Raw genomic sequence first — 16,290 nt, forward strand, 5'->3', positions numbered from 1 at the left:
CTGTATTTCTTTTTCTACTGTAACAAACCAAAATGTGTATGTCTTTCTCTGTTCCCCATTACTGGACATGCGGTTGGAAAAGCTGGGAGAGAGTTTCTCCTGTAACCATCAGGGACTGCATCTCATCCCACAGGTATATTAATGACCTTTATTTTGTACGGAAAGAGTACAGTAGCTGTGCAAAAATAGAACTACAGGACAAGACTAATATAGGACTTGTACAAAATACCAGAGAAACAATAAACAATAAATAAGCTAAAGTGTAAAGATGCAAACTGCAAAAGGCTGTGTAGAGCTGGGTACAGCTGTTTACAATGTACACAGAACACTGTAATCAAGCATGATGGGAAGAGTATAAAGCTGAGCACTCCATCGGAATTGCACTCATAAGAACATCACTGCAGCAGTTCATTTTCAGAATGTTCTCACCAAGTTAAAAAAAAAAACAAACCCTCATTTCGTCAAAAAACCAACTTCTCAACTTCATCCTGTCATGCAACTGCACATACGCTTTTCCTCAAACTTTCATGTTTACTCTCTCCCTTTCTTGGGTTTCCCATAAAAACATTTACTAAGCATTGAGTTGTTGTACCTTTTCACAAATAAACAATAGATCATTTTACTTTAAGATAGCACCCAAAGGTGATTAGATACCCTATATAAAGTGCGATTATTGTTAATAGGCCATAATATTGTGTTCTTCAGTGCAATAACCAATATGGTCAAAGCCTCTCAATACACATGCAAATGTCACTCATTTTATTTAATTTCTTCTATTTACTAAAACCAGTTATATTTACATGTCAAAGCATGGCTACTTATGGTTTACTCATACACAAATTATTTATGCTTCCTAAATGTACATCATGCAACCCAAATTAGATCCCACTAGAAAAGTGATAAAATGATTTGATTTGAAAAAAAAATGCATGCATGTTCAGATCTGAGTATTCTGCAGCAGATTATCTCCCTTAGCACTGCTGTGAGACATCAGCATGTAAGCATTTGAGAGGCACGAGTACAGTGTGTGAGATGCAAGAGAACCAAAAATCAAGACTGAAGCGCTATGTGAAAGGAAACGCTTATTTAATGGTAACATGTAATGGAAAGGATTCCTCTCCTCGAGCTCCTAGGCCAATCTAATTGCGTCTTTCTACACGAATTTGTAATTCCAGTTACTGTCACTGCCCTGCGATGGTAGAACAGGTGGAAGTGGTTGTATCCCATTAAAGACTGCTCCCTGGGACCCAGCCATGCCCAGGCAGTCAGCCTTTTGTAGGGCAGTCAGATGCTACAATGTTTAGACCCCAGGTGTCCCCTGTGTACAGAGCAGTATTTATACATTTGATTCAATGAACGATCGCTTTGATTTAGCCGTGGTGACGTGACTGAGGTGGCCGTCCTGGGTGCTGAGGGATGGGAGTTTGGCTACAGCATCGGGGTATAAAAGGCTGGGTGATCTGCTGTCTGTACAGCGGGGAGGGATTTGGCACATGAGCTCCTCCCTTTCTTTAGCTTCCACACCGCTCTGGCTGCCATCTCCCGGGGCAGCAGCTGTAGAGGATCCTTTAGTTGAGTAGTGTTTAACTGAGAACGGCTCCAAGTTGGAGGGCTGAACGCCAGCAGAAGCAATGTTTGTGGATAATCCATCTGCTGCCTGAGAGTGCCAAGTGCGACCGGACTGTGTGTTTTGCTGCTGAAACCTTGCAGTCTTGTCCATGATTCCCATGAATGGGGTATTGCGAGGTCGGTGCTCAGTACCCTGAGCTTGACTAGCATTGGTCTCCTTCAGTCGAACATCTGGGCCCAGCCCCTTAACAGTGCCTGACAAACTGCTGGCTGAAGTGAAGCTGCTTGATGAGCTGCCAAGAATCACACTAATGGATGGAGAGGCAGAAGAGCCACCACAGGGTACAGGACTTTGCTGCCGTGAGTCACCGATATTCATTGGAGCAGAGGCTGTTGATGTGTCACTGGGTTTAGGTTTACTAGCAAAAGAACAAGAAGAGAGAGCCTCATGATGCTGTGGATGTGAGCGCTGGCTGGACACAAACTTCTCATTGTGAAGTTCATCAGTGGGATCTGTGGAAATGCTTCCAGATGACAATGTGCTTGTCCCATCCACATGTTGATTTCTAGAGTGCCGGACAGGCAAAGGACTGTGGGGAAGATGCTGCAAAGACAGTTGTGTCTTGGTGCTACACTGACTGCTTCCTGGTTTAGATCCAGGCTGGATGGAGCTCAGATGCTGATTAGTTTTTACAATCTGTGCCTGCTTTGTTGGCTGCATGATCAAGCCGGGCTCTCTCAAGTACGTGTTGCTTGTTCTGCTTTGAGGGGACACAGACTGAGTTTTCTGAACACCTTCTTGAAGGGTCCTGCTAAATAATGAAGCAGCTGAGGAACACTGCAGCCTTTGGGGAGGGGAAACAGGTTCATTGGGGTGTGGCAGCTCATCTTCCCTGTCTTGAACATTAAAATTATCATTCACACCTGGTACAATGCCCTCCTCCTCATTATCAGAGTTGTTGGTTTGTTCAAGTAGCTGTGGAGGCTGATGCTTCTGTTGCTGTGTTCTCTGGAACTGTTTGCATTCCTCTTCCACCCGAGCCAGGAGACGTTTTATCTCCTGATTGCTGGGGCACAGCTGAGTGGCTTCCCGTAGGTCAGCGAGAGCAGCAAGTAGTTTTCTGTTCAGGAAGAAGTAAGTAAAGAATGAAAACTGGGGCAAATCTGAGACCCAGCACTGCCTACTACTAATCCACCTCCACCCTTGCAGCGAAATAGGATTTGTTGCTTCCTGTTGCGGGTGGTCACAAATTAGAACTGGAAGTTCACCTCAGGAAATTCTTAACTAGGGCAGAAGTGTAGACCCAATCCTAAACTCTTTTCTCAAGTATCCTGACACCCCATGCAGACAGGCAGGAGAACTCTCTGCTGGGAATACCAGGAACTGACACTTTGTCTCACAAGCTCCTCACAGTTACCTCCAGACTAGGGAACCTGCTGAACTCCGCTTCATGACCATTTATTGATATGTTTAGAAAAGACATGGTGAATCAAAAAGGCACCTCTTCCTGTACTTCAGCTACACCACTACAGTTTGTTATTCTTCCAACCTAAAGAGATAGTTCCTCCTCTCTCCCCTTGGTTTTGTTTTCAGCTGCTAATGATTCATCATATTTTGTCCTATCAAAGCAGCCAGTAATAAATCATAAACTTGGCAATAAATAATGAAATGCTGAAGTTGGGTGGCACACTGCTGGCCACATTCAGCTGTGTCATGTGGAGCAACAGATCCATTCACTGTTACACTTAAAATGATCCCTCTTCAAATGAATTTGTTACTTTCTAGACTGCCTCATAAGTATTTACAGAGTATTCAATATTGCTATTTGGATGTGGTTGGCTTTATCTGATAGAGAGACCTAGTACAGATGCAAATTGTACTAAAAATAATTTTTTCTTTCCGAATTTGAAATATAACTTGCAGAAAATAACAAGCTATTAAAAATGGCTATTAAAAGTTAAAAAAATATCTCTGCCGACAGATGCACAGAATCAAAAAGTACCTGCTGTTCCTCTTGGCTCTTGCTCTGGCATAATAGGCTTCATAACACTTAGGCTTCAGATCCAACGCTTTGGTAGCAAACTCTTCAGCCATACCAAAATCCTAATAAAGGAATCAAACACGCTCGTTACACAGCGACAGTCAAAGCCAGCTGCCAGCGCCGGGTCGTGCTCTGGCTCCAGGAGCGCCGCCAGCGCATGTGGCAGAGGCTCCTGCCCCAGTCAGCAAGAGCAGGCATTTGCTGAAAGCACACACGGGCACAGCTACGGCACCCGCTTGTGCTGTTTGGTAACAAAGGCTGGTAGCAGTGCTTTTTCCTTCCATCTTTTAAAAGTACCACAAAGATCCAGCAGTTCATTCTTCCAAAATAAATGCATGATGTAGGACCAGCTGTAGTAGATCCCCCATGGCTACGCATCCTCATCTTACAAAGCACCCATTTATTGACATGATAAAGCCCAAGATCAGGACAGAGTGAAAAGAATTCTAAAATAGCACAGACAGGTGTCCACGTACAACCCCAGTAACACAGTAGGATGTATGTCTCACGTTCCAATGCCAGAGAGGTGCAGACTAACAGCAAGAGCTTACATTTGTTTTGCGGCGACATCGTGACAAGTTCAGGTATAATGAAACTTTCAGCTCAGTGAAGGCTTTCATTTCCTCACCAAACCCTTCCCTTGGGAACTTCCTTAATGCATACTGATAGCGCTGTGCTGCTTCCCTCATCTTGCCTTTCTGCAAATTTAAGGGAACAAGAGATTTTTCCAAAACTTTTAATACTGCAATACTGTTGCCAAAAAGCACATTTATATTTGACATCTTGTTTTGTTTTAAACAGAGTAGTAATATATCAGATTATATAGCTGAAGGAGGCATAAAGGCATTCAGTCTACCTTCAGGCAGAAGTCCAACGTTCTGCTGCCAGAAAAACATAAAAATCTACCTACTTTATACAGTGTATTTCCTTCTTCCATCAGTTTCTGCAGAAGAATCAGGAGAATATCAGGTTTGGAGGTGGCCATTGCCCACGCTGCATTTCCTGCAAGTTAAAATTTAAGGGTCTTTGACAAAAGGGAAGAAAGTGTGTTTCTGCTGTCTACCACAGAAGAAGTCCTGGTCCTGCTTCAGTATATATTCCACCTACATGGAACCAGTATTACTATTATCATCATAATTAGGGTGTGTACATTTAAAATATATCTATGCCACCACCTGGACAGCAGCCATTTATTAAATGGTCTGATACACTTCAACCCTGTGAAGGAATGTGTAGAAGTCACAATTAAATTCAGGCCTAAGTAAGAATGTGTATTTGATCACACTTACTATCAAAATAATATGAAATAGTGATTCAAAGGTACTAAATATTCAGTAATTATCACATACACAACTGTACCATGTACTCGCCTACTGGTAATACATGACTTACATTTTTTTTTGGCTTACTCTTTGCAAAAATACAGTTCCATAGTTTATACAGAAGAATGTTATTTAAAAGTGAAACTTCCGTATCTAAATCATTAATAGTGCCAGAATTATGTATCAGTAATAGCACAATCATCATTTTCTTATCTTAAGGCACTATATTAAGGCAGAGTAACCATATACAGTAACTCCTCCAGACCTCACCGTCAGCACACATTAAAGGAGGAGCAGAATAAAAGTCCTTGTTTCCTCACTTCTAAAGTGAGTCTCTGCCTTTAAAGGAGATTGTTTCTCTCGGGTGGGCATCTGCAAACCACACAGCCTGCAAAAATCTGGTCTTTTATTTCATCGACTTTACGGAAGTAACTGTGGCAGAGCAGAATCCAGTTGTTTGTCCTGGTGCAGGGCAGTTTCACTAACCTAGCTTAGCTCCCTTTCTCAGCAGCATGACCACAACTGAGGTATTGCGGCAGCCAATCGCTCTGTCCAGCGGCCTCATGCCACTGTGGTCCACATGCTCAATCATTGCTCCTTTCTCCACCAAATACTGCACCTGGGAGAAGAAATGAGACATGCCTTGTAACAGGGCTTTTGGTAGCAAAGGCAGATCAATGAAATATTTAAGGTACCATGTAATCTTCTTTGAAACACACTGAGCATATGCTGCAGAGTACAGTACAGCCATCTAAAACCCACCGAAGGCACCGCAGCATGGGCAGGCTGGAGGGAAGCAGCAGTTCTTTCCCATAACCATTACTTGCCCAAGTGCCACCAGCAGTGATCTTGTAAGGGAAGAAACACCAACAGTCCTGCCCATGGCCGTGGGCCTGCTCAAGGACCCCTTCACTGTCCCTGTCCCAGCCTGGCCAGGGAAATGGGAGCAGGCACCACTCCAGGACAATGACCTACAACAAATGCAGGGACAGGAAGGAGCCTGGACATCCCTCATTCTCCAGCCGCCTCCAGTACCCAATGTCACAGGCAAAAACACACACGGTGTCTGAAAATTACCAAAGCCAATATGGAACCTGAGGGCTTATTAACAATTTCAAGTTAAATCAGAAAAAGGCTGAATGGGACAACGTGCTACAGCGAGTTACATGCCACAGCAGCACCTGAAACAGCTCTTGTTTATGCAAGCTGCAGAAACACACACGTGAGTGTGAGAGGCCGCATGTGCTGTTCTGTCTAGTTCCTTGCTGAACTTGTGGATCTGTCCACAGTGCACGCAGATATGAGTGTGCCCTTCCTCTTCTTATACCTCTTCTTGGGGTATTTCCTCTACAAAGGCACCAACCGACCAGGACCCTGAGAAGGGCCCTCTGTGGGTTTGCAGCATAATTCTGGGCTTCTCCTTCATCTACAAAATGCTTTCCTGAGCAAACATTTTCATTGCAGTCAAGATGAGAGCAGTGTAACCATCTTAGCTACTTCCCCAAATTTCCTATTTTGGTAGGCCATATTTTTTCTAGATTATAAATTTTTACAGCTTTTTCTTGAATTTTCTGTTTTGTTATACTTACAATATCAGCATCCCCATAAAAAGCTGCCAAGTCTAGGGGTGTTCGTCCATTTTTGTCTGTCTGATCAGTTGCTGCACCTTTCTCTACTAAATACTGAACTACCTCCTTGTGGCCTTTCAGACATGCCCAGCTCAGAGCTGTCAGTCCTTCCTTGTCCAGGGATGAAACAGTTGCACCTGTAAAATGAAAATGAACTTTGTTATAAAGATTCTCTGCTTAAACGGAAAAATTGCTTAACTCACCCAGCTGCAATCCCTGGTGCAGCTATTTATTTTCTACCTTCAGAAAGGAGGAATTCCACAGTGCTCAGATGTCCTTCACAAGAAGCCACCATCAGTGGTGTCCGGCCTTGCTTGTCACTTAAATTCACATCAGCCCCATGCTCCACTAGAAGTTTAGCAATCTGAAACAGAAAATATTGAAAAATTGAAAATACATTCCTTGCACCAGTGGGGGTTTAGATTGGATATTAGGAGAATTTCTTCTCATAAACTGCTGTCAAGCCCTGACACAGAGGCAGGGGTGGAATTCCCGTCTGCCACATCCCTGAAGGGGGATGTTGCATGAGTGTAACACTTCAGGACATGGGTTACTGGTGGCCTTGGCAGTACTGGGGAAGAGTTGGACTTGATGGTCTTGGAGGGCTTCTCCAATCTTACCAACTCTATGATTTTATGAAATTGGCAGATTGAGATTTCAGCCATAATATCACGAACTTTTAAAAAAGAGGACTAAGGTGGTAGTTATGGCAACCACTGAGGAATTCCATGTAGCTCAAACCCAGACTGCAATTCAAGGCCTTCTCCTGACAGGAGAGGCCAGCAAGAGGAAGGCTTCTGAATCCAAGATTCTCTCTCTGCACAGCAGCAGTATAAAAGATCTGAAATCACCTCTGATCTTGGAAATAAAATATTTTAACTCACGTTATTTTGCAGGTATATTGTAACTAAGACTGTTGTGAGGCCATGTGCTTTTTAAGTTATTTCAAGGGATACAAAGGGTTTGGAAGTGAAGCTTCTGAGCACATGCCTCTGAAGCAGATGCGGACACGTGTTAGAAAATTGACCCTAATTATTTTCAAAACTAGAGATGGGAGGAATCAGGGACCACCTCCCAAAGGATCCCCAGTGCTGTGCCAGACCTGCCAGTGGCCCTGCCGGACGGCGCAGAGCAGCGGGGGCACGCCTCTCCTGCTGGCTCTGGTCACGGCCGCTCCGTGCCCCAGGAGTAACTTGCACACTTCCAGCTTCCCTCTTCCTGCAGCAGCTGTCAGTGCTAGAGAAAGCATGTGCATCAACATCAGCTCTTGGCTTATTTGGCCTTTGGACACATACACAATATGTGAGAGTTACTGAATCCCCGTTCTTTCAGCTTTTCACTGTGACACTTACTGAAAGCTGGAAAGCACAAAAAAAAAAAAAAAAAAAAGGAAAATACTTTCCCCATCATGATTTTTTGATTTTTCTCCCTCTTCTATTTTGCTCATATTGTGTTTTAAACACAAGTTTAAAAGTCAAGTTTTGTTGTTTGTGTTGAAGCCTCACCACTCATGCCAACAGTGTTTAGAAACTGAGATCATGTGTGACTTAAGCAAGAATCACTAAAGGACTTGCCCCTCCAGTTTCTAAAGCCTAATAACCTGCATTTTCTACTAAGAAGCGGGTCAAATTGTGAATTTCCTGTTACTCATTTTTAGCATTTTCAAACATGATCCGGTAGAATTTTTTTTAAATTCCAATGAATGCTGAAAGTAAAGGAAATTACAAAGACTGCATGAAGAAGTACATTTTTTCTTTTTTAGCATTATCTTACCCATTCCCACCTCAGTCGATGAAACTGCACTTTGTTACAGTAATAACAACTGTTTAGAGCTGAACAATTGGAAAGTAACTGTTGTGGATATCAATATTACAAGCAAAAGAGTAGAGCCTTGTTCAAAAATCCCCCTTTTAGGGAGTTCACTTCCTCAGTGAGTGAAGATTCCCAATATATTACGCAAAGATTTCAATAAGAAACACTGACAGGAAAATATTGAAGAACAAAATTAATTTAGAAACAGATGTATGGCTTTTAGAATTCACTGGACTTGCGACAAGGGTTCTGTACACGAGTAGGAATGAAGCACAACTGCTTCTCTAGGATGTGAGAGGCCACTGATCATCATCCCAGTGTTGCTGCGCCACCCTTGACTGTTTCCCTGGAACAGAGCTGCCACTCAAGAGGCACAGCAGGAACTGCAGTGCAGGCATTACAGGCTGCCTTAAAAACTACATTGGGCCTTTCCCAGATGTCCAAAGGTCTTCTCTTCCACTGCCTAATTAGAACAAATGAGGCTATGGCCCAGCACTTCCTGAAAACTAATGATATTTAATCAAAGGTTCTCACACAGAGAATCCCATAAAATTCCACAGTGAAACTAAAGCACTGTATTTCCACAATTTTCCATTTAGTTAAAAAGTAATTTACAATAATTTTAATATAAAATAGCTCATCAATACTTGAGATTAATAGATTCAGTAAGTTAAAACAATACTTATAAACTGCATTTTATTATTAAAACTGGTATTTTTCATTATTTTTATTACAGAAAATTAAATTTAAAAAGTAAGATTAAAAACTCTTTATTCTTAAATTAGCAACTCTAATTAGGAAACACACAAGAAGGGAAATACCTGTTTCTCCCCACAAGGCATCAGTGTCATTGACATCCATGTCATGGTCTTTTTCAACTGTCAAGATGTAACGAACCACCTGCCAAAAACAGTGAGCAGAGATGCGCTGAGCCACAAGAGCATCAGTTGTCACTTGTATGATACAAGGGAGAAAAGATGCGACACAAGTGAGAGTGCTTCTCGGTGCATATAATCAATAGGAAAAAAAAAATCAGTATTGCTTAAAACAAATTCAGTAGGATTTTAGCATGACTTGAAGGCAAGTGAATGGTACTGAAAACCGTTTAAAAAAATCCCAGTGCTCTTCCGTGAATTTGTTGTTTGGCATGAGTATGATTTAATGAGCTCCCACGTGGCCTATATAGAATAGAATAATCAAAATAAACAGTGGCAAAAATAAAGCATCCCAGTTCAGCGAGGCAATTCCATATCATCTAAAACAAGAGAGCAAAACCAAGAATATTTGCATACATTTTGTAAAATGGTGATACCTAGGTTTTTTCTTCCACATTGGTTGTATCTTACCTGTTTCTCTAAATTTCTTCAGAATGGTCTAAGCACATGTTGATAAATGGTAACTTTTAAAGCTGAAATAAACTTTAAATTAAGTTTTGCTGTGTTTCTACTGTATTAAGGAAATCTATGTTTTGAAACCACCTGCTAAAAGATTATTAAATTATAACTTTTTCTAATGACTGTTTTAAACAGATTTTCTAATGGGGTACATAGAGATTTTCTAATGGGGTACATGGTCACTGAGGCTGCAGCCAACAGGTGAGGGAGGAGAATTACACAGACAAAGTTTGGGATGCTAGAGGCAAAAAACAAAGGCAGAAAAGGAGAAAGGATCTTGGTCTTTTCAGGCTGTCTGAAAACTGTATGCAATGCATGGAAAATCCTAGAATTCAAAATGCTAGGATGTAATTTTTTAAAATTCATGAAACACACAGCCCTTCTTTTAGCTAAGAATACAGCTTCTTAATGTATTAAAAATAGAGAAAGATGGACATTTTTCAGGTATGCATTTATGATTAATGTGATCTCTTTTGTTGATATCCAAGACTGCAAAAAAGAACTTTCATGAGAGCGAAGGAATTATCCATTCATCCAAATTAATCATACCTCAGAACCCTTTCGTTTATATCGTAAGACAATGATGGCCTATATACCATATAATAAATAACCTGGATGTAGACATTTGTATATTTGGATCATCTAAACAACTTCAAAGATCAGACTCTTCATCTTAGAGCAATTTAAAAATAGATTTAAAAGTAGTAAATATTGAAACAGCTTTATTGAAGAGATTTTTGTTTCCACTTTGGTACATCACTCATTAAGTGCCTTAGCCTAGCTGCTCTTCATTCAAGTATCTTTACTTACCCATTACTTTTCTATCAAGGTTACAGTTTATCTTCCCAATGAAAATAAGACATACTTGTAATACCTAAATATCTAAAGCATTGTAAGTACTTCTTATGTGTTTATTTTTAGTGTTCCTTCCCAAATTTCTGTCTAAAGTGACACAGAGCTGAAGTCTGTAAGATGATATGTGCATCAAGCTAAAAACTGAAGCCTGTGCGATTGCATGCTGTGAAAAATTCGAAGAAAAAATTCAACCTGAAGCAGAAACATACTTGGGTAGATCAGTGATACAGAAAATCATCAACACCACTAGAGATTTAGGATTACTTCCAAGAACAGAGAGGAAAAAGTAGACAGAAAATGACATATTAAACAAATCCCGAAGTAAACTGTATTATCGGATACTCAGCTAGAGCATTTAAACCAGCTGCTAATACATACTACAATAAATATCAGAAGTGTCAACAATTCCTTCCAATCCTCTTTTAAAAACAGCTGCAAGCACTGTTGTACAATTCTGGTGATTTCAAACAGGTCTGCAAGTACCTGAATTCCCAACCCACCTGGCAGTGCCCCATGCTGGCAGCTGCTGTGAGAGCTTGTTGCAGTGCCTGGCGCTTCCTCAGTGAATCCTGTTCTCGGGAGGGAGTCACCCAAACCAGGCCGAGCAGGAACTCGAGAATTCCACAGTGCCCTCTCAGTGCACTATGGACCAAAGCACACTGGCCCTTCTTGTCTGCAAGGTCAGCCTGAAGCGGGGGAAAAGGGAATGTCTGAGATTAAAAGATGCAGGGAAAGGCTGCAGAGAGGAGATGCTTCAGGGCACTTCGAGAAAGCAGCTCTCACTCCTGACTTCCAGGACAAGGGGGAATAACTGGGGAATTACAGGCCTAAAAGCCTCACCTGAGTGGCTTGGAAGGTGATGGAAAAACTAATCCTGGTGAGCACCGCCAAACACAGGAAGGACAAGGCGAGCTGGACCAGTCAGCCTGGGCTTGCCAAGGGGAGATGGTGCTTAGCCTGCTGGACAGCCAGCGGCTCTGAGGGGACCAGAGGGCAGGTGAGGAGAGCTGGGGATGCCCTTGACTTCGACTTTAGAGGGCTCCAACACTTTCTCAGTAACAGTCACTGACAAGCTGATGACAACACGTCATGAAAGTGCACAGTGAGGGGCACCCAAAACTGGCTGAACGGCTCTGCCAGAGAGTTGTGACCAGCGGTGCAAAATGCTTCATGCAAGTCTGGACTCACCCCTCAAGCCTATGCCTGATAATTATATACTTAAGTAATCAATAACAGCTTTTTTAGGCCTTTGTATGACTCTTCTGACTGCAGGCTTGGCAATCTTTGTGTATCGGCTTACCTTTGCACCTTTTCTGCACAGCAGTGACACAATGTTCGTGTGGCCTGCAGCGGCTGCATAACTAAGGGCTGTCATCCCGTTTTCTGAAGTTCCATCAATAGCAGCTCCAAACTCGAGTAGAAGAGTGACCACTTCTTCGTGTCCAAGGTGTGACTGAACACACAGCACTGGAGCGTTATTCAGTACTTCAGTCCTGTAATTCACATTTGCTCCTGCCAAAATCAGCAGCCGACTCACCTAAAATTTAATTTAAACAAAACAATGTTTTCCTTACGTTTGAATGTGATATCTTGATCAGGTACTCATTTGTTACTCCCTAATTCTGACGCAGATTTGATGGGCAGACATCAACTTTAACTCATATATAGCAATATACCAGTTTAAAATCTTCTCTTAGTAAATGTATTACGATATTACTGAGTACTGCACTCCCAAAGAGAAGACTTGTCTTTGCCCTGAAACTCACTACTCATCACAACTGCATGTGTGACTTGCTGCTACTCTGCCGCATCTACCTTCATTAAGAGAAAACCAGGTTGCATAAAAAGAAAATCTCAAAAGAATGGCCAGAGCACGCACGTGTGTGTTTATGTACACACAAATTTCTAGTCAAAAGCCTTGGCAGTCGGCTCAAATTCCAACTGACTGAGATGGATCTCACTATCCATCATCTGGGGATTCAAATCATAGTGTAAAAGTTGGGGTATTTTAAATCCTTTCCTCTCACAGTATTTCCCCCTTTTACAACTGACACTTTCCCACAGAAGCAAAGAGCGCTGAGCTGTGCCCAGCAAGGCCACGTGAGACATCTAACCCCCAAAAATGCACCCACACGCTCACTTGTGTGAAAGAAAGGAAAAACTCTTCTTTCCATCAATACTATCAAGGAAAACTGATTTGAAAACTTTAGCAAACAAAAGTACATGAAGGCTTGTCAAAAAAAGAGTTCATATCCAGGTGCTTTTCTGCTGAAGGGTTACCCTGACTTCAGCAATTCCCTTGCCCAGTGCCACAGCAGTGCCAGGCAAAGCACTGGCTGTACAGCCCTGCTGATGTTCTTACCTTCACGTTGGGTGTGTAGATGTTTCTTAGAGAAGCTAGAGCTGTAGACAGTCCATCAGTGCTATAACCAATCCACAAGGCTTGGAGATGACTGGAAGAAATTCCTGTCCTTTTACTGAGACCCTAACAGAAATAATATAACATGAAATCTCTCTATAGAATTAGAAATCCTGTTTTAATCTACAACTCAGTATAAAAAGAAATAAAATTTTGATCAATAACACGAACAAATATTTTGCATAAGCTCCTAACAAATTATTCATGCAAGTCAGAGGAGACTCTCTATGATGCATTCATTCAAATAGGTCACAAAGCCTTACCTTGAAAATATGAGCTTTAAGTATATGATGGCCAAGTTCCATAGTTTGTTGGCGGTTTAGCTTCCCCTCCTGCCGAGAAAACATGAAAGCCAGTAGAGCATGTCCATTCCTAATAAAAAGGATTAAGAGAGAACCACTTTTATAACTGTATTTCAGTAAATAGTCTAACATGTCTTTATGCCTGTTGTAACAGTTCAACTTTGTCAGACTACTGAAACATACCATGACATCTAAACAAATGTTTTTCCATAATGAAATAATGCAAAATGAAAACTGGCAAATTTTGAAGATGAAACACTCCTGGTATTTCTTTCTGTACTGCCCCCTCACAGAGGGCCTCTGTCAGCTTTTAGGTGGCTTACATACTGCTCCCTTTTGCATTCTCAGAGCCAGGAACTGCAGGCATCTTGGACAGAAGCCAACTCTTTCAGAAGATCTCAATACTTGCAAAATTTGAGAGAAACCATGTATTTAGTAATTCTACACCTACATTAGTGGTGGTCAGTGTTCTAGGAAACAGTGAGAGTGGCACAACCCTGCAAAAACAAGGTTATCATACACTATTTGTTAATCAGACTGTACACTGGAACTAGGCAATTAGCCATATGCTAGTAGGACTCTTCAGCTGAGGGAGAAGTTGTGGGAAGCGACTTCTCACCCCATCTTCAGACATTTCTGAACAGAACTTTCCACAATCAGAAGCTTTAGCTGGGCCCAGGCAGCCCACGCTGCTGCTGAGGCAAGTGTTGGGAGATCTCAGCGTGATGGGACCAGGGCTCCACAAGGCTGCAACTCCCCAGTCCAATCTACAGAACCGGTTCTGTTACAGCCACTTGAAAGCTCAGACAAGTCTTGGGCTGGTAATAATTTTAAACGTCAGTGTTATTTATTCTTTTGTAAAACCCAAAAGCTGTAAACCTCAAGGAACATGGAAAAAAATATAATGGGGAGCCAACTGTGAGAACAGGATGAACAGTAAGAGCCTCTGTCTCCAACTCAACCAACTCCGGCTCTCCAAGTCACAGAAAGTGAGCTTGAACAAACTGAAACAATGCCAGCAGGATATAATTACAGCACAGAAGGTCTCAATATTTTTACATTTAAAAAAGCCCAAATGATCTGTTCCTTCTATTCCTGCAGTCTACATTATGTAGACAAGGTGTTGCTGCAGGGGATTCTCAACACTTTTGCTGTGTTAGTAACAATACAGCACTCTCATTTCTCCATGAAGGTAGCAAAGACAGATGCAGACTTCTGGCTTCTACAGAGTCAATTATGCATTGTAAACTTTATCACTGTAAACCGAATCTTAAGTCACATTACCTATAAATATATACGTATTGGTTTTGGAAAAAAGTTGGTGTACTTGTATTTTAACATCGCTCTTTCCTCTCACCAACTGTTGCAATCAAACATACAAAACCTAATTTTGGTTACTCGAAGAAGAATTACTGCAGTTTTAATTTACCTTGGCTCACATAAGAAGTCAGTATTTTCACCTTCTGCTCTCCAGACAAGCCATTCCCTGAAGGAAGGATGGCAGAACATGCGTGTTTTGTCACGTCTTTTGATCAGAAAACACGAAAGGGCTTCCATCCTCTGGCTGAAGTCTTCCCACCGTTGTTCACTGTTTATCTGTCCCGCATTAATAGCCTGGAAAATCTGGTCATCTGTCATGGGATGCAGGGATGCCAATGCCACGTTCAGTATGGGCTGAGCTCGCTCAAAAGCAGAGTTTGTCATGAACTTCATATTGCACTGCAGTAAGTACAGCTCTGACAGAGACACAGGAACAACCTTGTAGCTTGCACTTTTGATTACTAAATGACCTTTTTGGAAAAGATCCAGAGTGAGTTTCAAATAGAGGTAAGATCCCAGGCTTCTCATGATCAGGTGATTACTCACTTTCCCAATTGTAGCTGCATCAGCTTTTCCATTTAAAGACATGTTGTTTATAATTTCCTGACTGTTATTAATTCTGTACTGAATATAAGCATTCAAATCGTTGTGAATTCCTTTGTTGTCTGGAAAATTGTCCAGGGATATTGCAATAAATGGCAGTGAACTTACCACTTCCTGTAAGGGAGAGAGAAGGAAAAAAACAACAAAAAAAACAAACCAAAGACTTTACAGTATTCCAGCACTGAGAACTCAACGATGCATCTCTGCTACATTTCCCTTTTGTAGTGAGTACCAGATTAAAAAGGAATTCGGTATCCCTGAGATGGTTTTGCAAATATTGCCTCCTCCTAAGAGGTAGAACAGCATTTCTACATTTTATCATTTTTCATAGGAAGGTCTCGAATATTTCACTGACCAAACTCAACAACTGAAGGGGATGAGTAATGACCACTTCAAAGTTAAGGAAATGGAAAACAGTTATTAGACTTGGACCCTAAGACAGGCCAGGGAAAGAGGAAGGCAAAAGGAATGCTCTATTAGGCAGGAGCATTTTATTAAGAAGTATCACAAATGAGGAGAGAGAAAAGACTCCCCTTTTCATTTCACCTTCCAGTAACAGTGTACCAGAAAAGGTGTCGTGCACACATCCCCAGCCCCATGTGCCTGAAGGTACAAGTAACCAAGCACAGCACAGACACTTCAGCGGGTTCACCTCAACAAACTTTCATGTTTCTGTTACACAGAATACTTTTATGTTTATGTAAATAAAGATCCAAAAGACCTTTATTTAAAAGAAACACTTATCCAGCTTCTAACAGACTTCACACATGAAGTAAATCTTCTGAGGTCTTACTTTAAAATTTCTAAAACTGAAGTCTGAGAACCAGAAACCTCTTACATAGAGTTATATACTAGAAATGTTTAACAAACATCTTCAGACTTTCACAACACTAAAAGGAACTCTATTCCGCTTTATGTAATTAAATGGATTTCAAAAAGCTGCACTTTCAGGCTAGTGAGATGTTTGAAGCAAAGACACTTCTCCAGTCTCTAGAGAGAGAATAGTCTCTGCTACAGAAATCCC

General features: G+C 41.6%; 1 protein-coding gene across 11 annotated transcripts in view; it reads right to left on the reverse strand.

Moving 5' to 3' along the window:
• Positions 1–134: 134 nt before the first annotated feature.
• Positions 135–16,290, reverse strand: part of TANC1 (tetratricopeptide repeat, ankyrin repeat and coiled-coil containing 1) — a 60,143-nt gene continuing 43,987 nt past the window's right edge. For all 11 annotated transcript variants that reach the window (XM_040068972.1, XM_040068975.1, XM_040068979.1 and 8 more), the window contains 14 exons: positions 14,773–15,380; positions 13,305–13,413; positions 12,985–13,107; positions 11,923–12,159; positions 11,123–11,308; positions 9,195–9,273; positions 7,664–7,797; positions 6,802–6,925; positions 6,523–6,698; positions 5,420–5,552; positions 4,522–4,613; positions 4,163–4,309; positions 3,573–3,673; positions 135–2,690 (listed from right to left, as the gene is read on the reverse strand). In XM_040068972.1, the coding sequence (XP_039924906.1) occupies positions 1,337–2,690; positions 3,573–3,673; positions 4,163–4,309; positions 4,522–4,613; positions 5,420–5,552; positions 6,523–6,698; positions 6,802–6,925; positions 7,664–7,797; positions 9,195–9,273; positions 11,123–11,308; positions 11,923–12,159; positions 12,985–13,107; positions 13,305–13,413; positions 14,773–15,380 (3,603 nt within the window). In that variant the 3' untranslated portion in view covers positions 135–1,336. The remainder of the gene's footprint in view (positions 2,691–3,572; positions 3,674–4,162; positions 4,310–4,521; positions 4,614–5,419; positions 5,553–6,522; positions 6,699–6,801; positions 6,926–7,663; positions 7,798–9,194; positions 9,274–11,122; positions 11,309–11,922; positions 12,160–12,984; positions 13,108–13,304; positions 13,414–14,772; positions 15,381–16,290) is intronic.

Source organism: Hirundo rustica, chromosome 7, assembly GCF_015227805.2.
Source record: "Hirundo rustica isolate bHirRus1 chromosome 7, bHirRus1.pri.v3, whole genome shotgun sequence".
Classification (NCBI taxonomy): Eukaryota; Metazoa; Chordata; class Aves; order Passeriformes; family Hirundinidae; genus Hirundo; species Hirundo rustica.